Source organism: Oncorhynchus tshawytscha, unplaced genomic scaffold, assembly GCF_018296145.1.
Source record: "Oncorhynchus tshawytscha isolate Ot180627B unplaced genomic scaffold, Otsh_v2.0 Un_contig_8799_pilon_pilon, whole genome shotgun sequence".
Lineage (NCBI taxonomy): Eukaryota > Metazoa > Chordata > Actinopteri > Salmoniformes > Salmonidae > Oncorhynchus > Oncorhynchus tshawytscha.
Genome location: NW_024609746.1, coordinates 69,165 through 96,610, shown reverse-complemented (window position 1 = coordinate 96,610; position 27,446 = coordinate 69,165). Strand labels below are relative to the sequence as shown.

Here is a 27,446-nt window from a genome sequence, read left to right as displayed (position 1 = left end):
CCAGTAAAGCAATAAATTGAGGGAGTCTTCTCAGTGTGCCTCTACGCCCTGTCTCTAAAGACAACATTTATCATTATTGGGTTAGGCAAAAGCAATCTCAAGCTGCTTTCTCACGATCTGCACTTTGTATACTGTCCTTTATAGACAACCAAGTATAATACTTTGCTTTAAAACTGAATTTACAGCCACCAATTCCCCAAATATATACAACACTTACAGCCACTTTATGACCAGTTGAAGGAAAACACAAAAACACGGTTCCATTGTAATGGTGAGACAAAACATTTATCGAAACTCTAAAAAGATCTATGACATATTCTCTTTCTAAAATGGCCTAGTCATCCTCAGTTGCCCAAACATCACTATCAATTTGAGGACATTAGTGTGAAACAGCACAATGTTCCCATGATGCTGTGAATAAATGTTTGTGCAGGTTCTCCTGTGGTGCTGTAAATCTGGATTTGGGATGAGCAGCGGTACCTCACACAGCAGTTTGTCCGGTAACACCGCGGTCCACACACACCCAACGGGCCATGGTCTGGCCTGGCTCACCACTACCAGAGGGGGAGTAGAGGATGAGCCAAGCACAATGACAGCATGCTGATGGATAAAAGGACAAAACTCCATAACTCACAGGCCACAGTAAGCCCCACACCCGCTTTGGTTCAATGGTTCAATGCTACCGCAAAAATGAAGTCTGTGTGTTAGGGTTGCGGCATGTAAGCCATGGGTCCTTGTAAATGCAATACATAGAGGATATTGTAGCTCAGTCTACGCAACATAATGCAGTGAACACATTCAGTGTAATTATAGTAGTGGGCAGATATTAATACCGGTAAGTTATACAGTGCGATATCATAGTGACCACATGTTATGGTAGACGTATCGGGAAAACAGCAACTAATAGGGGTATTCCTGTGAAATCATGTCTATATTTAGGTTCCCACAATTCCCTAGGAACATATGGTTGCCTCCACGCAGTGTGACGTCTACATCCGGTGAATCCACGGCCCTCCAACCTCCCTACCCATGAATCACTGGTCTCAAGTCCATCCACCATCCTTCACCGATTAGCTAAGCCCCCTCCTCCCACTCACCTTCCTTAACTGTTTCTGAGAAGGACTGCTGGTTAAGTAAGAGGAAACACACGTACTGGCCCATTTTAAGCTGCAAGTGGAATCCTACTAGAACTAGATGCCAATGAATGCATAGGAGCTCAGTGCATTACCAGTACAATAACACACTGGTTGGAGATAGCAGGTAGCCTGGTGATTAACAGCGTTAAGCCAGTAACCAAAAGGTTGCTGGTTCAAATCCCTATGCCGGCAAGGAGGGGAGAAAAAAAAAATCTGCTTTTCTGCCCTTGAGCAAGGCAGTTAACCCACAACAACTGCTCCCCAGGCGCCGACGACGTGAACGTCGATTGAGGCAGCCCCCCCACACCTCTCTGATTCAGAGGGTTTGTGTTAAATGCGGAACACACATTTTGGTTGAACGTATCCACTTGCGCAACTGACTAGGTATCCCCTTTAGTGTCCCTGGCATGTTGCAAGGATAAGAAGGCTAGTCAACAATATAAAAACACCCAATGACAGCGATTCCAGTTACTCATAAAACAGTGTACAGTTACTGGGTTTATCTTCTAGTTTGACAGCACATAGGCATTATTTAGGTTTACCATTCCAATGATCTAACAGCCCAGGCCTTTCAGTGGTCAGTCAATGAGACAGCCTTATATGACCAAAGTAAATAGAAAAGTCATTTTTACTGTGCTCAGCATAGGACTGCCCGTTACCGTGACTACCCTACATTCCCTCAGCCTCCTGGAATTCTAAGGAGCTATTTCCATACTGTCATGAGTCTTGGGTATCCCAACTGCTGTGCGGTGTCTCATGGTGTAAGGCAACAGTCATTTTGGGGGTTTCTCTGACTGATAGTTTGACAGTACACCAAATATGTACTGTACAGTATGCAAGGGAGGGAAGAGGGACTCTGGCACAGAGCAGTGAAGCACTGTGGTTGTTACTTGGCCCTAATGTGTCAGAAGTTACTGATGGTTCATCATACTTTACCTGCTGGGAGCGGGAGTCCAATGAGTGAGATGGAGAGCACAGGTCAGGGACGCGTTTCCCTTTCCTAGTAGTCAAAATGTCTCCATTGAACATAAACTGATAGCCATAATCTCACTGTTAGCTAATGGGAACAGTGAACGGACAGTGGTTTCACCATAGAGATAGAATGGGTATCACCATCAAAAGCTAAGGAGCTGTCTGTGACATCTTGCTTTGATGATGAATTGTTTTAAAGAGCGGTGTAGATGAATGAGCTGCTGATAAATACAGAGATGAAAACATTTCCGGGTCACGATAATGCTTCCAGGTTTCCTAGTTGACCTCCTAGAGGATAGGAAGTAGATCCAAGGGTAGCTTCACAATCATCTAAACAATGGGCATCACACTGTGCTGACAGATCAGAGATAGAATGCTTTGACTTTATCGCACAAGAAGTGGCTTCCTTTTATACTGCAAAAAACTGATAACGACTCTACCATTTAAGATTATGTAGTCTCTCGTGGCATATCGAGAAGCCCGCCAGCATGACATTTGATTCTGGGTGACAAGATTAAAGATTGAAGCCCAACACCTATTATCTTCACTCACAAATGAAGTCCGACACCAGTTGACTGAATGGGGTGTTTGTTTGACCTGCAGGACCAGACGTCCAGGAAGTTTCAATTAAATCATCTCTCACTTACCCTCTATTAGTCTCACAGGCCTGTTTGGCACGCAGTGGAAATGTCTAAAGCCACTGTATGTGTGGGTGAGTTAGCCTAAGTGAATTCACTCAGGCCATTGTATTTGGTTAGGGGGATGGAATGTAGTGGATACTTGAGTGTTGCCAACCTTCATTGGTTTTACAACCTTACACGATGTACATTGCTCATCTCATGTACTGAAGTATTTTACAGGTTTTCTTTTCAAATAAACAGCAGTAAAGCAAAAAGGGGGCCATGTCCCACTTAAGCACCATGGCATGTAGGAGAGGGAGTAGCGTAGGAGTACCAACAGGAAGGAACCCCAGTGAGTCATGCATGTTTGGATGTGATCCCCCGGAGATCTTCTCTCGGCGCTGCTATCTTTTCAACTTTCGCCTCTTCCTGTGTCTATTTAACGGCTTGTCAGTCGCATGAAAAAGGTATTTCACCGCCTGGTCCCCTTTGTCATTACAGAACCACACATAGAGCCTTCAAACACCTTTTAGCGCACAATGCCTCCCCAGGCTCCCCGAAGGCTGGCTGGGCAGCTTGCACTAAATAACAGGCACTTTTTCTATACATAGATTTTTAGAGATGAGATTGTGCGCCTGCATTATGCTTACAGTATGTTGGCCTAATTAGGATAACATTTCCAGAAGGTCCAATGGCATTTTTTTGTGTAAAGGACAGATGGGGTCATAAGGAAACGTCATGAGTGATATCAAAGAGAGCATGCAAGGCTGCGCCTCCCTCCCCATGCCATTATTCTCTTTTGTCACATCTTTTTATATAAAGTGACTTCAGAAATATTAGATAACTATAAAAAGTTACATTGACAAAGGCTTAAAATCGAGGTCATGGTGAAATAAGCAAAGACGTAATGTGGTTATTGGAGTATTTGTTTGAAGAATCCTCAGGGACATCAGATGGAAATGGTGGACACCACCCTGATAGATTTGAGAAGCTCAGTTAAAAGAAAATGATAAACGTCACCGCTAACTGCCCCCCACCAAGAAAAAACGAATAAGTCTCCAATGTCTGACCCGACAAGGAATGCAACAAATGATGACGACTCAGTCATGTTCCAACCTGACACAATGGCTCAGAGGTTATGTCATTAATGGTTAACAATGGCCATGCATATCTCCTGTTTTCCTTGGATGCTCACCATGAAGTTCTGACATGCCATCCCATCTGCATATAAAAAAAATGTAACTTATAAAAACTGGACTTCAGCTGTGGTCATCGGATTCTATTCCAAAGTTAGTCATGCACTTGTTTATTTATGTCTAGAGCAGGGGTGGGCAAACGTTTTGGCTCGAGGGCCACGTCGGGATTTAGAAATTCAACGGAGACACATTTTTGGGGGGACCAATTGTTTGTTAAAATCAATTTGCGGGGGCCTCCCGAGTGGCGCAGAGGTCTAAGGCACTACATTGCAGCGCTTGAGGTGTCACTGCAGACATGGATTCAATCCCAGGCTGTGTCACAGCTGGGAGATGACTGGGAGGCCCATGAGGCGGCGCACAATTGGCCCAAGGTCGTCCGGGTTAAGAGAGGGTTTGGCAGGTCGAGATTTCCTTGTCCCATTGCGCTCTAGTGACTCCTGTGGCAGGCCAGGCAAATGCACGCCGACACGGTCGCCAGGTGTACGGTGTTTCCTCCAACACATTGGTGCAGCTGGTTTCCGGGTTAAGCGGGCAGTGTGTCTTGAAGCAGTTACGACTTGGCTGGGTCGTGTTTCGGAGGATACATGGCTCTCGACCTTCGCCTCTCCTGAGTCCATACAGAAGTTGCAGCGATGGGACAAGACTATAACCACCAATTGGATACATCGAAATTGGGGAGAAAAAAGGTGCAAAAAAATATATCTATATACATTACCGTTCAAAAGTTTGGGGTCACATCAAATTTATCAGAAATACAGTGTAGGCCCATTATCAGCAACCATCACTCCTGTGATCATGGCACATTGTGTTAGCTAATCCAAGTTTATAATTTTAAAAGGCTAACTGATCATTAGAAAACCCTTTTGCAATTATGTTAGCACAGCTGAAAACTGTTGTCCTGATGAAAGAAGCAATAAAACTGACCTTCTTTAGACTAGTTGAGTATCTGGAGCGTCAGCATTTGTGGGTTTGAATACAGGCTTACAATGTCCAGAAACAAATAACTTTCTTCTGAAACTCAGTCTATTCTTGTTATGAGAACTGAAGGCTATTCCATGCAACAAATTGCCAAGAAACTGAAGATCTCGTACAACGATGTACACTACTCCCGTCACAGAACAGCGCAAACTGGCTCTAACCAGAATAGAAAGAGTGGGAGGCCCCGGTGCACAACTGAGCAAGAGGACAAGTACATTAGTGTCTAGTTTGAGAAACAGACGCCTCAAGTCCTCAACTGGCAGCTTCATTAAATAGTACCAGCAAAACACCAGTCTCAACGTCAACAGTGAAGAGGCGACTCTGGGATGCTGGCCTTCTAGGCAGAATTCCTCTGTCCAGTGTGTGTTCTTTGCACATCTTAATCTTTCCTTTTTATTGGCCAGTCTGAGATATGGCTTTTTCTTTGCAACTCTGCCTAGAAGGCCAGCATCCCGGAGTCGCCTCTTCACTGTTGACATTGAGACTGGTGTGCTTTTCTTTCAAAAACAAGGACATTTCTAAGTGACCACAAACTTTTGAACGGTAGTGTATATAGATATATATTTTTTAGAGTGAAAAAAAATGTAATGTCTCGTGGGCCAGATTGAAGTGCCCCCCCCCCTTGGTTTAGAGGAAGGATACCAAGAATTTCCAGGGTATACATACTGTACATGCCCTCCTGAACAAACACAGGTTGATTATATAGGAAATAGTGAACTGTATAATTCTGTAATAATAAATTAATAGAATATTTATTTGCAGTGTGCCCCTTATTGTACAGTCACAACATGATCTGCGTATGACAGACACACTTTGCCAACAATTACGTCCTTTACTGTTGTTAAACGAAACAGACAGACAAAGGCCTACTGCATGCGATACACTGTTGCACACACCACTTGTATGTTTTTATGGTCCACATAGCCTAAAGGAAGAAAAACTCAAAAAAGAAACATACTTGACCAGTTCTGAGTTGTTAGCTTATTGTAATGATGTACTTTCCAACAGCCTTGCTTGCTGGGCCTGTTCCTATTGAGGTTAACAGAGAGCGTTCTAAAAGGTGATCATGAGAGGGGCTATAGGGTCATAGTTCAGTAGCTTGGGATTACTCTGGCTTTGTTATATAAATCTCTCAACTCTCCACAGATCAGCCTCCACACACAGCGATATCTCCACTCAGGTTCCTGATCCCTTACATAAAAACACAGAGGCGAGAAAAAACTGATTAAACTTAAATTTGTCTAATTCTAGAGATTGTAGCCAGCGTGAAGGATTTTACCAGCACACACACTGGGTCACTTGAAAAACACTTCTCTCTGTCAACTTCAGCATAAGAAGCTTTTGAAAATGAGGCTGGTTGTGAGACTCATGCCAATACGCAGAAGTGATTTTTCAAAAGGTATAAAAGAGTTCTGTGGTTCTCACAGAGGTGTATTCATAAGCATACACAGTTTTATACAACAGGTGCAAAACTGTCTAGAGTCCAAGTTTTTTTTTAACTATATGAAAAGGTATGGTGTAAACAAATGAAGTTCATTACTGCCTAGAATTGAGCTTTGATCACTGACCAGAAAATGCTACAGAAGTTCACCGAACATAAATGGACATTTAGTGGTGAGCCTGGAAAAACCACAAAACCATGTCTTTCTGATACACCCAAAGGAAACCTAAATTTGTACATGTTGCTGTTTCACTGTTAACATGAACAAAACATGGTAATAACAACATAAACAAGTGGCAAGTCTGCCATTAATTATGATAAATAAATGCTCATTGTATGTATGAAACATTACATCAGGCTTATACGGGCATCACTACAGTCCCTGGTTCAAATCCAGGCTGTATCACATCCAACCGTGATTGGGAGTCCCATAGGGCGGCGCACAATTGCCCCAGCGTTGTCTGGGTTTGGCCATCATTGAAAATAAGAATGTGTTCTTAATAACTGACTTGCCTAGTTAAATAAAGTTAAATAAAAGTTTTTAAAATATGGTTTTCCATTCAATTAGCAATTTCCAGCGGTTTTTTACTCAGACTGGAATGTTTCAGGGCTGACAAACGTGAAAAGGGGGGAAATAATATTGTAAAGTCAATTCATTGTCAAGTCAATTCCAATATGTCATGCATCTGTTATTCTTTGCTGACATCATCGACGGCTCGAGTCGTGATTGGCTGTCGTGCCGCGAAATCTGGCGAGGTGGGTGGCGTTCCAGCGTCTCCCGCACTATATGTAATTTGTGACTCGCACTCGGAGATCCAGTGACAGGCAATACCCTGACGTGAGAGTACAGTTGGACATACCCACTGAAGCAGACAAGAGCTCAACTCGGGACAGACTTTGAATAACTATTCGGCGACATAACTTTTTTGTTGTAAAGTAAAGACAGCGAGGGAGATTTTACGCACTAAAAATGCAGTCCCTCTGTCACCAACTGCTCAGCTTGCTGTTCGTTTTCAGCAGCCTTCAGATTTATCAACTCACAGAGGCTTGCTCGTGTGCTCTGTCGCACCCGCAAGATGCGTACTGCAACTCTGACATAGGTAAGTCGTATGGTTTGTGGCCACATATGTCTTTTATGTTATGCCAACTAAAATATTTTCTCTATTGAAATGTATGTTTGCAGTGGTTTTGTGATATTCTGCATACATGGACTATATTTCAATAAGAAACTGTTGTTAGTATAATGCAACTTTGTGGGACCTACAGTAATGGGTAAATCTCTGCCAAACAAAGTTATGCATGAAATGGAACCATCACCTAAACCTAAAAGCCCATTTAAAAACAGACTGTCAGAATATTCCAGTTTGCAAGAATCAGATGGCTCGTAGGCTAACGGTTTACTACAACAGCACGCTTTCTGAGTAGTCTAAATAAATGCCTCATCTCTCAAATTAGTGAGTCAAGAGAGAGGAAGCATTACTTTATTTCCCCTTGCTCTGATGAGAGGGAAGAGTTAAATGGGAACGGTATCCATGGAAACAGGTCCCACTGATCATGTCTTTCAGAGCTAAATGACCACTTGCTGAGCAATAAACCAAAACAGAACAGGCAGACAGTAGCCAGCCAAGGGGTTTTACTGCTGACTGAATATTGCACCCATGTGTGGAGATTACCAATGGCAGATTTGAAGTGGAGACGAGCTACTGTTCTTGGATGCTCTTCTGTTCGGTTGGGCTTTCCATAAGATGTAAGAGCCAAGACTTAGCTAGGAATGTTAAGCAAGTGCTATTGCAATCAACTTGTTAATTCTACAGTCCTATTGGTATAGCATTGCCCTTCAAGTGTTTGTGCTCTTCTATGAAAGCACATGTTTACTTTCCAAAAAGGGGGCTGATTCATTCCATTCACGCATTTGATATTGGTATAATAAGTATTGGTTATTGACTTAGGTGCACTGGTATTTTCTGTGTTGATACCAGGTATATTTTCTTTTGGGGCTGGTCCTCGGACCCACTTGTAGCAGAGATTTCTTTGGCCTCCTGCTCTGAGGGTGGCTTTGTAAAGCTTGTTGTACCTACCACTGGGTCATGCATGCACAGGCTATGCCAGAATAACATTAACTCAGCTGTTGTTATCGAGGAATGCCAGTCCAACCTGAGCAGTGTTATTGGATAACACTTGTTAAGACCAGGTGGGTCCTGGCGCTCCGTTGTTGCTGCAGGAGACTCATTCCTGAAAAGGAGTAAGGGATTATTTGATAAGCCTGAGCAATAATTAGTGTTGTGGGGGTCTAAAGCAGGAGGGAGAAGGTAGAGTTAGAGAGGAGTCCACTGCTATATATACGGTATTAGGACAACTGTGTGCAGCTCTCTTGTATTGTGGAACGGAACTGCTGGCCGCAGGCAGAGTGTGGGTTTGACCAGTCATCCACCACACACACACACCTTTGTCAGACACAGCCATCAAATGTCAGTTAGGGTAGCAAAGAGTGGTCCAATGCCTCGGAGCGGAGGAGAAGTGGACATCAGAGCTGTTCCATGGGCGGAGTCTTCCAACTATGATGTCATGTTTTTTTTCTGCAGTGATCCCTAGTCCAGCCAGTGAACTATGACTGAAGCCTGACGAGGTCAGAGGAGAGAAAGCGATGTGTACTTTTCAACATATGGCAACAGTTTAAAAATAATTCCCTCACACACACACACACACGTGGCAGGTTGACCATTCATGTCAAACACCAACATATTTATGCAAACATTTCCTCAGCATCGATGACCATCGCCTCTTATTTAATTATAATTATTGTGGCTTATGCTAGTTAGTGACCTGGTTCCATTGTGTTGAAGATGGTAGTACAAATGTTAGTGTCACCCTGTCATGTCCCCTAAATTGGCTCATCTCATTGGCAAGGAGTGGAGCCTAGTGGGCCAGAATCTAGGGCTGGCTTTAATGGCTGCAAGTGCTCCAAATTCCATTTCCAAGGTCTTGGTTCAGCCAGAAGTGCGCCACGAATGCCTGTAGCGTGCACAGAACTAGGGATGCCTCTTCCCTCCCATTGCAAGGGACTGTGTCACAGTAGTCCCGATAAAACATAACACTGTAAACATGCCATAATGCCAAAGCCAGGATCACATTTCATCATGTAGATGACAACTGTAGAGCTATTTTTCACAAGTGGGACAATTGGCCATGGAAAAAGCTTGAGATAATTCTATGGGAGTAACATGCACACTTACCCCCCCCATTTATTTAACCGTATACCAATCTTCTGCTCATTGAGCAATAATGAAGGCTATTGCATTCAGTTAGACAGTAAATGAAGATAGTGTTGGACTTCTGTTAGGATGGAGCTTTAGTGCAGTTATCATGAACATGTAAGCTTATGACTATTGCATAATTATTATGCAACTGATGACATCTTTAGGCAAGATTTCACATGTAAAATTCCAATAGCTCTTGTGTTGTAAGCCAACTGGAAATGGAGTTTGGCATGAACATTATGTTTTTGGATAGTGAAGGATAACAGTTATCTCCTGGCAACACCTAGAGTTAAGATGGATATTCTGATTTGTGTCCCCTGGGCATGTCCAAACAAACATGTGCTGCAGTCTTGTCCAAAAAAGCACAAGTCCATTTTCTGGGATGAAACGCAGTTCCAAAAGCTTCATATGGCCTTGCATTGCATCACTTCACTGGGGTTTGATGAATGTTTTAAGAAAATGTCACCTTTGATAAACCTTAGTTTCAAAATACCCCTAAAACATACTGTATGCAGATCTATACCTACAAAATATTCCTTATGACAGATATGAGTTATAAAATGTGCATTTATCCTCATCTTTCCCTCCCATTTCATATGAACATTACTTTCAACAAAGGCTGTTTATTTCATCAACAACCCATTTTTCCTGACTAAAACTATGATAATGAGACGAGATGCCCTGAGAGGGAAAAAACTATTACAAATTACTTTTAATTTTAGTTGACAAATGTGACGAGAATTCCCTGTGACATTTAATTTGACATGGAGCAAATTTTCATCAGTTTTGTCCAATTCCAAGCATGCATGCAGAATATTTCATGCTATCCTCTCATTGGCAGAATTCACATTTCAGTTGCGCAGTCTGATTGAGCTCTCCCACACAGCTCCAGGCAATCACTTCAGTCACTCGTCAATCTTCTGAACTGATGCGAATCCTGGACACTTGACTTGTAACTAACTTCAACTAGAAGGCCTGATTGGTGCTGCATTGATGGTTGTCCTTCTGGAAGGTTCTCCCATCTCTACAAAGGAACTCTGTAGCTCTGTCAGAGTGACCATCGGGTTCTTTGTAACCTCCCTGACCAATGCCCTTCTCCCCAGATTGCTCAGTTTGGCCAGGAGGCCACCTCTTGGTGGTTCCAAACTTCTTCAATTTAAGAATGGAGGCCAATGTGTTCTTGGGAACCTTCAATGCTGCAGAAACGTTTTGGTACCCTTCCCCAGATCTGTGCCTTGATACAATCCTGTCTCGGAGCTCTATAGACAATTCCATCGACCTCATTGCTTGATTTTTACTCTGACATGCACTGTCAACTGTGGGATTTTACATTGACAGGTGTGTGCCTTTCCAAATCATGTCCAATCAACTTAATTTACCACAGTTGGACTCCAATCAAGTTGTAGAAACATCTCATGGCTGATCAATGGAAACAGTCTCATGTCAAAGGTTCTGAATACTGGGGTATTGTGTGTAGATTAAAGAAATAAAAATCCCACATTTTAGAATAAGGCTGTAACGTAACAAAATGTGGAAAAGGTCAAGGGTCTGAATACTTTCCGAATCCATTGTAAAGTTTGTATGTGAGAACTATTTAGATGTAAACTTTCAGTTTTTCTGAACTCACTTCAGTCACATAAAAGGGAAGCTTGCACTACCTGGTGCAGGCACATGCACAGATCAAATACACCACTGGAACGCCGATTAAGCTGTTTACATGTCCTTATCATTCAAAATATTGCTCAGAAAACCAGGTGTTTTAATCAGTGTATGCCTACTTCAATTATGGCCTCATGCTGATTAAGACAAGGTGTTTACATGACGAATGCCATACTCAGCCTTTTACTATAATCAGTTTAAAATCAAATTAGTGTGAATGTAAACATACTCAATGTTTACTCTTTTGTGTAGGCTATTTTTTTTTCTCTGACATCTGAAGCTCCATTTTCCCATGCGCACTGTTATTCATTCATCTCTGTTGCCGCTCTCGCACAGTGGTCTGTAAATGCGAGTTGCGGTTGCTTTCTCCCCCCCCCCCCAAATGGTAAAACAAATGCTCTTCGTTGAATATTAGGAGTACAGTAATACTTCTGGCATTTTTTTAAAGCTCAAATTCTCCCCTTAACCACTTTATCCCCTTTACGGTTGTGATGGGCAGAAAATCAGAGCTGTAAATTGTTTCCCTGTAGCCAAGGCTTTATTGCCTATATGGTTAATTATGTTTGGCATTGGATACAATCTACCACAATATCAACGTTGCCATCTAAGGTATACCAGGGGATAGAGGCCTAGTTGGCCAAGGCTATCTGAATGTGCACATGATGGAAGTTAGGTAGCTTAAATATTCATTATTTAATAGAGAAAAAAAATGCACTGACCTAACTAGACTAAAATTGTCCTGAATTTTAATCGACTGATAACTTAACAAAGGACGAAATGACAAATGTGATTAAGACTAAAAAGGTATTAATGATTAAAGCTAAATCTAAAATACCCCAAGGGTTTTTGGCAGCTAACTTATTTGAGGACTATGGTCAAACGGCTATGGTTAACACACAGTGAATATCTAGATGTGGATTAAAACACAAATGATGACCTTAAGCTCCCCTCAGGTGTAACGCTGAGTGAGGAAAGGACTAATTTCCACTATCAACTTCAAAGGTGACACTGTAGAACAATCAATCATCCCAATTTTAAGAGCCAGAGTTGAGTTCAAAGCCTCCCGTTGTTTCGTAGGCCCTGCTCCATAATAACTAGCAGCACCAGCTCTAATAGATGTATCAGATAGACATTCTGAATTGAGGAAATTAGGGTACAAAGTGGAAAAAACATGTCAAATACCAACTCCAAATAACCCGAGGGTAACTTTGCAATCAACGTCAGGAGTTGAACTAGGTCAGCTGATATACGTTCTCGCAATGAACCCTTCCTTGCATTTCTAGACAGTCAACCATTTCCTGACAATTCTTTTCTTGCTGCATACGGACAGAGACAGAGAGATGACTTTTGGTGCACAGCAGACCTACTGGGCTGAAACAGCCCATTCACATTGGAACAGGGGAAGGCTGTTTCTCTAAAGCTTTTCATGCAGCAGATTAGCGTTTTGGTCGGCCCTAGCTACACTTTGGCCCTGGTGTTTAATATCCCAAGGAGCTGAGGTGTCAGGAGCAGACCTTTACAATCTCGTACCATGCACCGATTCAATGTAGAAGATTACTGCTGTGGGTAAGTGTGACTTGGCCTGGGATAATAACCTTGGAGAACCATGTACAGTAGTTTAGCCTGGTGTAAGCTAGTTCTCAGAGTGGTGAGGAGGGAGGTCCTCAAGTTACCCTGTCCTTTCTCTTGGGAGACCTGGCGAGGGAAGCAATGAGCTACAGTTACTATAGGTTGCAATAATGCAAAAACCAATCCTATTCTCTACTATGCTCTTCCCAACTGGCAGAGGGCATAGATGGTCCCATATTATGAGGAATATTACGTCATTTGGGATCAGCTCGGTGCATTCAAAGCCGCTTCATTCCATAAGGCCAGTGTTCCTTCCTGTTAAAACAGGTCAAGCGGTGCAAGATTCCCTGAATGTTTGACATGTACACCCTGTTAGACAGGCATAGAGCGTTTAAGCCATCCCTTTTCTACAGACCGCTTAACTTCAAAAATCACCAGTGTAGTCCATGACTGCTTCTGAAATAGTACCCTGTTCCCTATATAGTGCATATCTTTTTAAATCAGACCTACACACGTTGGTTAAGTTGCTTCCATCTCGTCGGTGAACTGGTGCGGACATGACTTTTCTATTCAGGTCAAGTGTAATCTCACTACGGGTGTGGTCAGCTCGAAAAAGAGGAAGAGCACTTAAGAGTGGTTTCTTGTTTGAGTGGGGCACTCAGTTAGTGTGTCATACTAAGTAGCATCGTTTCCCCCCCCCGCACACTCAGATCATGTTCAGAATCAGTCTCGCTCTCCCTCACTTATCACCACACACAGTTCACAACTCTGGTTATACACAACCACATTATTTCCCCCTATTCTTCCCCTCTTCATATGACCATCTATTTCAACCTTGTCATGGTGACTTTTCCCTCATCACGCAATCTGTTTGCTGCAATCACAATTTAGCCTGAGGTGCCTCAAGATTCACAGGCAAAATGGAAAGCAGGAGGAGGTTTAAACTGCTTGATTGAATTACATTCCCACTCGTGTTGCAATTAGCATTTGAATGCATAGTTTAGTAATCCCATGCGTCGGGGAAGAGATACTGTGCTAAATTAATTCAATTACTTTCTCTGTCATACCCCAGTTACTTCTCCTTATTAAGAAAAATCCATTTACTTTCCACTGGGAATGTATGTCAAATCCACCACAAAACATTAATATGCATGCGGCAGAAACAGGAGAATAGCACTCGCCTGTAATTGCTATGTGTGTGTTGCAGCACACACAGAGAGAGGACAGGGGGCACACTCTAGAGCTGCAAGAGACGTCTAGCTGCAGTGCCGTTTACAGCTAAACAAACCAGTACTGATCAGGTGGATATCTTGTGCAGTGCTTGGGCTTAGAATTGGATTACATAAACACTCACAATTTGGTCATTTCTGACACTGGGGACCAGACCTAGCCTGAAGAGGCATATTGAAAGAACTCTGTGGTCAGGAGTAAATATAGCTAGCATTCTGAGATCTACTCAGGGCCCTTCCCTTGGAGGTCAAAAGGGTCGCTGTAGGGAATAACACAAATCCTTGGTCTCACCAGCAGCTGCGGCCTATCACACATTCCACCAGGCAATGACTTCAGCACCACCCAATTAGTGGTTGCCCGCCCAGTGGTGAGCGTATCCCGCCTCAAAGAGCGTTTGGTGTTACTGTTGGACTCTTGTTCAGCGATATGACCTATGACTCCTACGCCTAATAACAGTTGAAGGCTCAACGCAAAGCTCTTTGGAGTTGGAGTCTTATCGTTTTGGGTGGGGAAAGCCGTCTTTGCAATGGAGTTTAGGTTTTAAGGGGAAGTCAGGTTTTCGGCTACTGGCTTCTGAAAATAGTTTGAGGGATCAGTGCATCAACATCACATAAGGAGGGATCAGAGTAGCATAATGTTTCATATATTCACATTCCACAGTAATAGTGCCTTTGCCCCATACAATTACATCAGTGAAAGTACCATCCATTTGACTCTGCATAGCAGAGACTGGTTAGGTAACTTGCACAATGCTTTGAGGCTCATAATATGCGAGTTGATAGATTAATAGAGCAGATGTCCTTGGGTACATTGGCTCAAAAAAAGTCACCAAAAACACAAGGAGAATAGATAACCCGAATAGGTTGAACATAATCGATGCCTTCTACATGGATGTAGAAGCTATCAAATTGGATGGCTGATGCTCTAGTCATTCTAAACTGACAGGTGAAAATGTGAGCTCCATTGAAGGTGTTGATGTCACCTCACCGGCATCTTCTAGGATACTTTTCTATTCATAAACCACCACGATTACTGCTTGTCCTTTAGACTCCCTTTGTGTCTGGGACTTAAATACATACTATGACGCTATAAGAGATGTTACAGTACATCCCTTCTTCACTCTATCTAGAGGAGTGAGACACGCTTCCCTTTTCTCCCCCCTCACAGCCTCGAGAATGTGAACCTCAAAAGGAATGTAGAAAGAACATTCCGGAGAGGAAAGATAAACATCCCCACCATTAGTTATGTCTGTGGCTGTCAGGCTGCGGGGAGCAGGTGAACTTGACTCAAGTCGACTGCGCCTGCATGTGGACTACCCTTTCACTACCCATTCTCCCCCGGGGGGCCCCAGAGCGCTGATACAAGTACTCTGGGGAGGACCCGATTCACTAGTCTAAATGAGGCCTCGCTCGAAAGCCGATTTTCCCCCGCACAATGGACCCCACTTACTTTAAAAGGAGCGAAAGCAAACAAGGTGATTCCACAGCCAAACTGTGTCCCCTAGCCGCTGTTTACATGAGGGTGAGCAGCACTGATAAGATCTTTTTCCACCCTGTGCTGAATGTAAAGAAAGGAGGTTGTATAAAACAGTGGAGACGCATGGTTTTACGATACAAGGATAAGGCAGAAGGGAGGTAGTAGTAAAAGCTGTGGCCACATTTTCACTGTCCTGAAGAACTGCTTTGGCCTCAGTCAAATTCAAATGCTAGACCCTAGCCTTCCATTGGACTTGTTTGCCAAGCAGGCGCAATCCATAAAAATAAATTAATAGATTATAAACTGAGCCAAACCCTTCCAAAATCTTCCATGGGTCTCTCCTCTAGGGGCTGGGTTTAAAATAGGCTTTGGAAAAGCAAATGAGCAGCCCAATGTATTCTAGGGTCCTAATCGGGAGGTACTTCTAGCTAAAGCATCTGCAAGGGTGATATGTTGAACACATTGGACTTACTACTGTATTTAGGCTCCTCTTTTTGATGCTCACACAAACATCAGCCTGGCTCCAGGTGTCAGGGACAGGGACAAGACTTGCTCTGATGTGACCTAAATACGGGAAATTATCCAATATGCTGGATTTGGCAGCTAGAGGATTTCCAATCTCTGTCCATTGCAAAATTGACTAATTCTGTGCTTGTGTCTTGTCTACAGTGATCCGTGCCAAAGTGGTGGGCAAGAAGTTACTGAAGGACGGGCCTTTTGGCACCATGCGTTACACGGTCAAACAGATGAAGGTAAGCCATCATCGCATCATTCAGCCCGAGTTTTTCATAATCTGGCCCATACCTTGAAGAGCATAACCATACAAGGCTATAAGAATCACTAACAAGTTCATAGGCTTTGAAACTAGGAGACCAGTTTTAACACTGTAGGCCTACTAAAATGATAAGTGTATGACTAGTCAACTGCAGCAGTATCACTTAAGTTATAGTGCAATCCCTAATTCTTATAACCAAAACATGAGTTCACAGATTCTGTGAAATGGCCAAGCTTTTCCATTAAGTGCCACAAGAGTATGTTACAGAGGATTAGACATTGTTTTCATCATCACCTTTAAAGCTTGGCCCTGTGGCAAGAAGGTTTGGCTAACCCAAGTTAAGTGTGTTTGAATATTTGTTTGGCCAAAGGAATCCAACGTAGTCGTAATGGCCTAAAGACAATCGCCTCAGTAAATAAATTATGAAGAGTGGGCTTTGTTGCCCCTAGAAACATTTTCCCAGAAATCCCCCGTTTTAGGTCCCAATGGCTCGCCTCTTTCACGGCTTGTCCTGTTATTTCCAAGAATAGCAGTGTCTAAACAGGGATTTCCTGTTGTTCCCAGACAAATAAATCACGACGGACCAAACACAACAAATCCCAGGGTAAACATTTACTTTGTCCGGCAGCGTTTGTGTTCCCCGCACCTGAACTCAATGGGTGGACCCACGGTTCAACCCCAAAGTCACGTCTTCATTATGTCCTGTAATTATGTTCATTTTCATGTGGTTAAATGATAGCATCAGTGGCCTCTTCCTCTACTACACTGAAATATTGGAAGCAATATCATTATACTGCTCTTGTTTATTGTTGTGGAATCCTGACAACTTCGAGAACTCAATAAATCCAGTTGCGTCAGAAGCAAGAACAAGTGCCAGAGGTGTGCTCTTCATTCCAGATTATAATCATTATGACATACTGTTTGTCATGGTCTGTTTTGCAGATGTACAAAGGATTCAACAAAATGCAACACGTTCAGCACATCTACACAGATGCATCTGAGAGTTTGTGTGGAGTCAAGTTCGACATCAACAAGTACCAGTATCTGATCACAGGTGAGTCAATATTCCACCATACAGTACCACTGATCTGTACTTGGCGGGCTGCACAGTTGTCATGGTGGTGCCAGAAACAATGTCTTTCCATTAAGAGCTATTAATAAGCAATAAGAAACAGCCTCACGAGCACATTACCAAAAACAAATTAGCGAGGCAAGCAAGCACATCAGTGGAGTTGATGCCAGCTTGTTCTCCCAGGCCTATTTCCCTAACTCCCGCTCTGCAGCACGTCCCACAACAATGGCAGCGTTGCTAACAGCAGCCCCAGTTTTTTGTTTTGTTTAAATGCAACCCCTCCTCCCTGAAGACTTGACTGCTCTGACAAACTTTCCCACTATATATAACCTCGCGTCTGTGAGAGACGAAAGAGGCGGGGGGGACTTATTTTTTGAAGCATTTCCTTCTCCTTTGGGGCGTAAACAGCAGAACTTTCTCTCCTCTCTTATAATGAACAGTTCTAGCGAGAAGGTCTGGCATTTCCAGTGCAGGAAGGCATTTATCAAGTTCAACTTCAATTCATTAGTTGTATGTACAGGATACACCATCCAACGAAATGCTGCCTTGCATGAATGCACAGTTGAAGTCGGAAGTTTACATACACTTAGGTTGCCTCATTAAAACCCGTTTTTCAACCACTCTACTGTTAACCAACTATAGTTTTGGCAAGTTGGTTAGGACATCTACTGTGTGCATGACAAGTAATTTTTCCAACAATTGTTTAGACAGATTATTTCACTTATAATTCTAGTGGGTCAGAAGTATACATACACTAAGTTGACTGTGCCTTTAAATAGCTTGGAAAATTCCAGGAAATGGTGTCATGCTTTAGAAGCTAATTGACATTGTTTGAGTCAATTGGAGGTGTACCTGTGGATGTATTTCAAGGCCTATCTTCAAACTCAGTGCCTCTTTGCTTGACATCATGGAAAAAATCAAAGGAAATCAGTAAAGACCTCAGAAAAAGTCTGGTTCATCCTTGGGAGAAATTTCCAAACGCCTGAAGGTACCAAGTTCATCTGTACAAACAATAGTACGCAAGTATAAACTGCACGCAGCCTTCATACCGAAGGAGACACGTTCTGTCTCCTAGAGATGAACGTACTTTGATGCGAAAAGTGCAAATCAAGCCCAGAACAGCAGCAAAGGACCTTGAAGATGCTGAGGAAACAGTTACAAAAGTATCTATATCTACAGTAAAACGAGTCCTATATCGATAACCTGAAAGGTCGCTCAGCAAGGAAGAAGCCAAAACCTCTAAAAAAGCCAGACTACGGTTTGCAACTGCACATGGGGACAAAGATGATACTTTTTGGAGAAACGTCCTCTGGTCTGATGAAACAAAAATGTAACTGTTTGGCCATAATGACTATCATTATGTTTGGAAGAAAAAGGGGGAGGCATGCAAGCTGAAGAACACCATCCCAACCGTGCAGGGGTGGCAGCATCATATTGTGGGGGTGCTTTGCTGCAGGAGGGACTGGTGCACTTCACAAAATAGATGGCATCACGAGAACAAAATATTAGTTGGTTAGATTGAAGCAACATCTCAAGACATCAGTCAGGAAGTTAAATCTTGGTCACAAATGGATTTTTACAAATAGACAATGACCCCAAGCATACTTCCAAAGTTGTGGCAACATGGCTAAAGGACAACAAAGTCAAGGTATTGGAGTGGCCACCACAAAGCCCTGACCTCAATTCTATAGAAAATCTGTTGGCAGAACTGAAAAAGCGTGTGCGAGCAAGGAGGCCTACAAACCCGACTCAGTTACACCAGCTCTGTCAGGAGGAATGGGCCAGAATTCACCCAAATTATTGTGGTAAGCTGGTGGAAGGCTACCCAAAACGTTTGACCCAAGTTAAACAATTTAAAGGCAATGCTACCAAATACTAATTGTGTATGTAAACTTCTGACCCACTGGGAATGTGATGAAAGAAACAAAAGCTGAAATAATTCATTCTCTCTACTAATTGTTCTGACATTTCACATTCTTAAAATAAAGTGGTGATCCTAACTGACCTAAGACAGGGAATATTTACTAGGATTAAATGTCAGTAATTGTGAAAAACGGAGTTTAAATGTATTTGGCTAAGCTGTATGTAAACTTCCGACTTCAATTGTGTGTGTGTGTGTGTGTGGGGAGTATGTCAGTGTGGGTGTGTGCGTGAGCGCATGTGTGCTAAGGTGTGGAGAGTCAGCGCAAGTGGTCAGTCCAATTCAAGTGTTTGGCAGTCCGATGGCTTGTAGATAGAAACTGTCTCTGAGCCTATGAGTTGCTATGAAGTTGGAGAGCAGTTTAGTGAGACCTAAGGCCGCCATACTGTTTAGCTGTGCGTTGAATGTTTCCATCACTACGTCCCAAACCTGTAAACATGCCCTACGAAGCCAATGAAACATGAGGAAGGAAATCACCCCGGCAACACAAGTGTGTTTATTGTAGCTGGGTGATGACATCACAGTCATCCAGGCCAGGCAGCAGCTCTAGCTCTGGTTTGGGGAGTGAGCCTGTAATTGGGTCTTGGGTCATACTGTATCAGGACTCTATTACAGCCATGTTAAATACATCAAGGCCTAATAGATTCGCTCCACGGGTTGAGCTTTGATCAACCCAGAGTGAGAGCACGTTCCAAGAGTTGTGTGTTTGCCAGCTTTCAGCTCAGTGTGTGATGACAACAGGACAGTGTAGCACTGGCAATGGATAGATACACTGTTACAAACAACCATGCTGTTTGAGTGCTAGCTGGCGGGCTACAGTGTGGGGTGAACCTACCTAACATGAAAATAGAAGCCTAATAGAAACATAAAAATAGAAGTTAGAAAACCTTTTGGGAATTCTGAAATAGGGGTGTTGGTTTAATATGGGACCTACTTTACAAGATGGTCTTACCATAGTTCAAACGCTTTGGACCACTTGCTTGACTGGTGTATTTATGCTAGGCGAGGTATGGCAATTATACAATTAGTCAAAAATAGGCTAAGAATGACATCTGACTCTTTGGACATCTGACTCTCTCCCATGGCATTTGGGAATATGACATGAATTGTTTTTCAGTCTGTTTTTTGGGGAAACAAACAAACCATTGTAATGAATGTTTTCTAAGTCATGAAAAAAATAATTCACGAATGATGTAATGCCTAACAAAAGCTGATCTGTAACCAACCCTCTCTCCCCCTCAGGCCGCGTGTTTGACGGCAAGGTCTACACCGGGCTGTGTAATTTCAACCAGCCATGGGAGCGCCTCTCGCTGGCCCAGAAGAAGGGCATCAACCACCGCTACCAGCTGGGCTGCAACTGCAGGGTGAGTGGCAACAACTGCGCTCTCAGGGAGAATATGGATGAAGTGGCTCCCGGGGAGAATATGGATAAGATGGATATGTATAAGGAAGCTAAAGCAACCCAACAGCAGCAGAGCCAAGATGGAGGAGTAGGAGCCAAAAAGAGGGGCAGAGGCAGGCAGAACACCCTGCTTACTGCAAAGCATACCATCCTGCTCTGAGCATCTCTGTTCCTCCATCTAGAAGACATCTTACCACAGAAAATGACAAGGCACTTCATAATCTCCATATGTTATTAGATATCGGATATTGGTTGTGTTCATTTTATGACCATAATAATTGCTTTAGTGGCCTTGCATATATTGGGTCAAATAGATTATGCTGATAAAACTACAACCAATTATGAAATCATTGCCAAACCATTTAAAATGTTTCCCTCTATCCTTAAGTGTAGTACAATACAAGAATGACTATCAACATATATACCAAATCATTTTGATTATGTTATTGTAACTTTTCTGATTGTAGGGACATACTTTTAAATTCCTGACAGTGGCTGACTGATATAATGTAAGCTTTTAGCTGTCCCCTTTCCATTTTGGCATCAGAATGGATAATACACATCCATGAATGGAAGTGAAGAGAGAAGGAAAGACAAGGAGAGAGAAAAGAGATTTAGAATGATCTTTGAGTTATTACATTTAACTACACCGGAATCACTTTCCCTGTTATTCCAAAGCCTGAATTCCGCGCTGGGACAGATCCCCTTTATGTGGAACCTGCTCCTGTGCAGCTCCAATCCAGGCTCATAAATATCCTACTGTACTGCATGGCTCCAGACACACCATCTGGTCTGCCCATCACCGGCTCCCGTCACCAGCAATAAGTGTATTGCCAGACAGGAGACCGGAGTAGCTACATAGTCCAAATGCCGGCTAACACCTTTCAAACTGCTCACACCCAAACTGCAGAAAGGGTTGTAATGTTAAGACACGTTAGACGTACAGTGAGTCTGAGGCCAACGCAGAACAGTGGAGGGGAATGTATGACTGTGACCAAACATGGCAAGTCAGCATCAGAAATGAGAAACAAACTTGGACAGAACTCGCCATGGTAGAAGCGTTTTTCTTTTAGTTTATTGCCTATTTCAGTTCAACCGTAATCTTTTAAAAAAATCGGGGGGAAAAAAAACAAAAACACACTTGTGTAGCAGCATCCTATAGCTAGAACACAACACCTCATTGTGTGAAACCCTATGAACCAGCATGCTTACTGTCTGAGAAGACAAGTCAGACACAGGCAGTGCAGACACAGCCATCTGTGGTTTTATATCAAGTGCAAGAATCTCCTAGAGTGCGAACGTCACACTTCACCGACGCTCCCGCCAAAATCATTAAAACCAGTTTTGTCATCCTTTGCATTCTTCAACAAAAGATGATTTACAGCTAAGGAATGCAGGAAGCATGTGAAAATAATACACTGCAGTGCATAAAGAAACCATTGGCGTCAGTAAATTATTAAAAAGCCAACTGTCCATAACAGCCCTATGAACACCAGAACCAGAAACTTCACAGAAAATGCTTGCACCATAAAGAATCCATTCAGCTTAACCCATATTCCTCAAGCTCTCTGCTGTAGATTCCTCTGAGTCGTTCATTACAGTACACACAGCCTTTACTGAAACACCTCTTTGGATTTCTCTAAAACAGAGTATTTTGTCAGTTTCAAGTTTTTCACCTTTAAAGACATTTGGCAGGCTATACGGTGCATTCGGAAAGTATTCAGACCCCTCGACTTTTTCCACATTTTGTTATCTTAGAGGCTTATTTTAAAATGGATTACATAGTTTTTTCCCCCCTCATCAACCTACACACAATACTTGTCCTATCAAAGTTGCACAGAAATAGGTTGGGTAAGATAGTCAGGACTTGCAGAAAAATCATGGGGCAGCAACAGCAAGAACTCATCTCTCTACCTGGGCAGAGCCCTCCATAAAGGCAAATAAAATTGCAGTTGACTCTTCCCATCCACTCCACCCTGAATTCCAGCTCCTTCCCTCTGGCCGCAGGTACAGACTAAGGTTAAAAAATAAAAATAGGGCCAAGTACTCTTATTCCGAATGCAATTCTGCAACTTAACATGTTGGACTAATTGCACTTTGACTATGAAACTGCACGTACCCTGCCTATTTGTTTGTAAATATCCGTTGCTATTTATTTTACATTTTTGGCACACCTATATTTGGAGAGTTTCTCCCATTCTCTGCAGATCCTCTCAAGCGCTGTCAGGTTGGATGGGGAGCGTCACTGCACAGCTATTTTCAGGTCTCTCCAGAGATGGTCAATTGGGTTCAAGTCCAGGCTCTGGCTGGGCCACTCAAGGACATTGAGATTTGTCCCGAAGTCACTCCCGTGTTGTCTTGGCTGTGTGCTTAGGGTTGTTGTCCTGTTGGAAGGTGAACCTTCGTCCCCAGTCTGAGGATCTCTCTGTACCTTGCTCCGTTCATCTTTCCCTCAATCCTGACTATTCTCCCAGTCCCTGCTGCTGAAAAACATCCCCACAGCATGATGCTGCCACCACCATGCTTCACCGTAGGGATGGTGTCAGGTTTCCTCCAGACGTGACGCTTGGTACTCAGGCCAAAGTTTAATCTTGGTTTCACACACCAGAGAATCTTGTTTCTCATAGTCAGAGTCCTTTAGGTGCCTTTTGGCAAACTCCAAGCGGGCTTTCATGTGCCTTTTACTGAGGAGTCGCTTCTATCTGGCCACTCTACCATAAAGGCCTAATTGGTGGAGTGCTGCAGAGATGCTCGTCTTTCTGGAAGATTCTCCCATCTCCACAGAGGAACGCTGGACCTCCTTCAGTGACCAATTAGGTTCTTGGTCACCTCCATGACCAATGCCCGATTTGCTCAGTTTGGCCGGCGGCCAGCTCTAGGAGGTTCCAAACATCTTTAAGAATAATGGAGGCCACTATGTTCTTGGGGACCTTCAATGCTTCAATTTATTTTTAAAATCAATTTTAGATTAAGGCTGTAATGTGGAAAAAGTCCATTGGTCTAATTACTTTCCAAATGCCCTATGTGAGAAGGAAATGAAAAGTTTAAAGGATGTTGACGGAATTGCAGTGCAATACAGATTTCTGCCCATTTGGTTTTCTCCTCTATTCCCTTTGGGAAAACTACAAACTAAGTAGGGGACTTTCATTTGAGGCTAGCAATTAAATGAATCTTTGAACTCCACTGGCTTATGTACCGGAAAGTATATTTCATTCATCCTGTAGAGCAAGGGTGGGAAATTCCAGTCAGAGGGCCTGATTGGTGTCAAACTTGTTCTCCATCCCTAGCAAACACAGCTGAATAATCCAATTGCATTCTAAACTGAAGATCATGATTAGGTGATTAGGTGATTCAGGGTGTGTTAGCTGGGGCAAAACTGACACCAATTGCCCACCCCTGCTGTAGAGCAAGGAGTATAAAATGCATTAGAGTTTCTAAATTGTAATATAATCAATTACAAACTACAAAAAAGAACTTGACTCACTCACCCTTTGCTGATTCGACCCAATTATCTGGAGGGATTTATACTTAAATCACTTTCTCCTAATCAATATCTTATTCTCCACAAATGAAGTATTGTGTATAAGATTATGCATTGCTTCACCTTTTCCTGAAATGCTCAGTCTGTCTTGGCCTTGTTCATTTACTGCTGAATGTAGACTCACTGTGCTTTGAATTGGTCAATATTTAAAAACAATTCACAGAAAATGAAACATATCCTAAAATCGGTCACATACCCTAAATCAGAATTTTTGTTAATCAAAAAGGATACAATTGAACTTCATTCAAGACGAACTGTAAAACACAGTGAGCCTTCACCAGTATGCTGTAGCATTACTCGATAAAATGTTCCTGCTTTAAGGCTACATTTGTAGTTTCGCTTCTTCCCTCTGTAGATTAAGCCCTGCCACTACCTGCCCTGCTTTGTGACCTCAAAGAACGAGTGCCTGTGGACGGACATGCTGTCCCACTTCGGCTACCCCGGCTACCAGTCCCGGCACTACGCCTGTATCCAGCAGAAAGAGGGCTACTGCAGCTGGTACCGGGGGATGGCCGGCCGTGACAAAACCACCATCAACTCCACCGACCCCTGAGTGTAAACCACAATCAAGCCCCAAACCATAGCAACGGAGTTTCTTCTCATCCTCACTCTTCTACACCTTTCCCAAACTCCACAACTCCCCTCGTCAACAAGAGTATTACAGAACTCTTAAAACGTACAGTACTGGCCCTGAGCGACCACTCCCACGCCCTCTGACGAAATATACAACTACTAAAATAAATCAGTGCCTGGCTGTCTCAGAAGTAGCACTTCTGATGTAAACAATACCTTTTTTGTTTCATGCTGTACATTTCAGTTTCTGAGCAGAAATTAGACTTTCTTCAGAATGCAATAACAATGGCCCTCTAAAAAGCAATACCTTTTTCAAACCATCCTAAGGCTTATATGGGTGGGATGGCATTTCAGCGCTGCAGTTTCAAGCAATCCATAATGGTTGAAAATGATCCTAATATCAAAGTGTGGTGTGCAAACAGTATCAACAAAGCTCCTGCAACAATGTTATTCTCAACACAAGTTATGCACAGTAACCAGACACATTGTCACCAGTACAAGGATAATGCCAACACGAGGTATGACCTCAGAAAAGCACTCTTCCTCCAGTCACACAATAGATATTTAACAATGATTTTGAGATCACACGAAAGTGTATGTTCACAGTTTATACTGTCAACATATCTATTTATATGAATGATGTAATCTTTGCCACCCTGACTGCTTGCACTGTAAAAGTTTATTCTTGGTTGTATTAAATTGCATTTACATGTTAGTCATTTAGCAGATCACACTATAGGAATGCGTTGCTGATATCGGACGATGAGTTGAGTATAGCTATATTGGTCTCTAACCACAACTAAGAATGACCCTTACAGCTCAAGCACAGGGAATTCTTAAATCTTTCGCAGAGACATGAATGCAAGTTATTTAATTTTTTTGTTGATGTATATGATAAGTTACAAAATAATGAACAGTTGACTCGACCGAAACCTCTGTAGTAGATTTATTTATCGGTGTTTGTCAAAATCAGACAGTATCCATGCAAATACTACAAACATCCTACTACAATAGCAAATATAGATATACATCTTTGTATCTGGCCAAAACTGTATTACCATCAATACCCTGTTTGGCTATCATGAAGGACCAGAATCCCAAATTGTGTTTGTAAAGCATTGACTTAATGTTAGTTCTGTGTTAGATCAGCCTTCAGCAGATTTTGAATGATGGTACTTTTGTCCAATCACAGTTCTCCTTCTGGTTCTCACGAGGTAAGGAACTTTTTTCACTGCATCAGAGTTTAAAGCAGAGGTTTCAGACAAAGTGTTTTCAAAAATGTATACTCCATTTTTAAGTATTTTAACTATTTCAGATGAAACTGATGAAAATAACACTATTGTCACTAAACTCTTCTACTTTGAGTTTCAGTTCAGTATCTTCAGTCCATTCCGTCAGAAACAGAGATGCCTCAGCAGGAGTGAGAAGTCTTTGCCCAGTCTCGCAGCTATGCCCACTTTTCCATTATGTTCAGAAAAGGCCATGCCAAGTTGGTGTTGAACAGAATAGAGTAACAGCCCTGACATGCCAGGTTTAGAAGGAAATCCACTAAAATAGAGTCAGTCAATTTATTATAATGTGAGGAACTCCAATTAAATCTAAATCTTGCCTCCTCCACAAGGCACTTCTTACATGAAATGCAATTATTTCAGGCACTATATTTACAGAAAGTCAGCGTTCTTTATATCATTCAACAATGTAGAACAGAAAATTATATCAAAACAATGCCGAATTCGACATTTGCGACCATTTCAAAAGGAGAGGTGGTACATCAGTTTCATCAGGTTTCCCCACTGCTGAGCTTCTGGTGACACCTCCTCCAGGCCTTGGCTGAGCTTGAAACGCAATGCAGAGGTAGATCCTCAGTAGTCTGATAGTGGTCCTATGCCACAGCGATATCACGAAAGCCTCAACGTTCCACATATCAGCAGCACTGTTTTTGTTCACCTCAGACAGTTAAAAGTAGAACTGGTTTAGCATTGAGAGAATGGTGGGCTCAATGAGTGTAGCCCGATAGTCCCGGAAGATGTAGATCCATCCACTCCATCCTTTAGTAAGAATACTGGGAAGGTTTCCTCTATGTTCAGCCTTCATTGACACACTTCTCTGGTTGTCAGTCTAGAGTTGTTTCCCTCTACCAAATCTCCCTCAACTGGTTTTGCAAGGTTCACTCTTTGGCCTTGGCATCTCTGCATCTGTATTTTTTTTTGTGGTTCATGTTTGTGTAAATATACTGTCTGCTAAACACAGAAACACTTGGTCAAGTCGATCCAGAGAGCATTAAAAAGGAAGCTGGCAAAAGGCTGTGTACCGTGTGTGTGTGTGTATACACTGATTCCTAAAAAAGGGGGGTGAGCGAACGTTTCCTTGTAGGGGTTGCAGAAACCTTTGACTTAATTTCTGTGTTTTCTATTTTTATAATAAAAAGATTTAATGAAAAATGGACTATATGAGTTTGCATCGATTCTTGTGCTGTTGATTTCTTGAACTGAATGTAGCACACTAGGTAATGATTCAAGCTCAGTATTTTATCACAGTCACAAGGCAAATTTGGACCTGACCTTTATAGCAATATCTTTGTGATATCATAAAACAAATCTGTCTCGTCAGGAGCTACACTACGTAATG

At 42.6% G+C, this 27,446-nt stretch overlaps 2 protein-coding genes across 2 annotated transcripts in view; one reads left to right on the top strand and one right to left on the bottom strand.

Annotated features, from left to right (window-relative positions):
• LOC112214382 (synapsin-3) overlaps positions 1 to 27,446 on the bottom strand; it is a 120,548-nt gene that overhangs the window by 41,489 nt on the left and 51,613 nt on the right. The gene's annotated exons all lie outside the window — the stretch shown is intronic.
• LOC112214383 (metalloproteinase inhibitor 3) lies at positions 7,152 to 27,263 on the top strand. The gene is made up of 5 exons (XM_024373069.2): positions 7,152 to 7,443; positions 16,204 to 16,286; positions 17,252 to 17,363; positions 20,545 to 20,666; positions 24,601 to 27,263. Exons 1-5 carry the CDS (start codon positions 7,314 to 7,316, stop codon positions 24,796 to 24,798), a joined length of 645 nt encoding a protein of 214 aa, XP_024228837.1. The 5' UTR covers positions 7,152 to 7,313; the 3' UTR covers positions 24,799 to 27,263.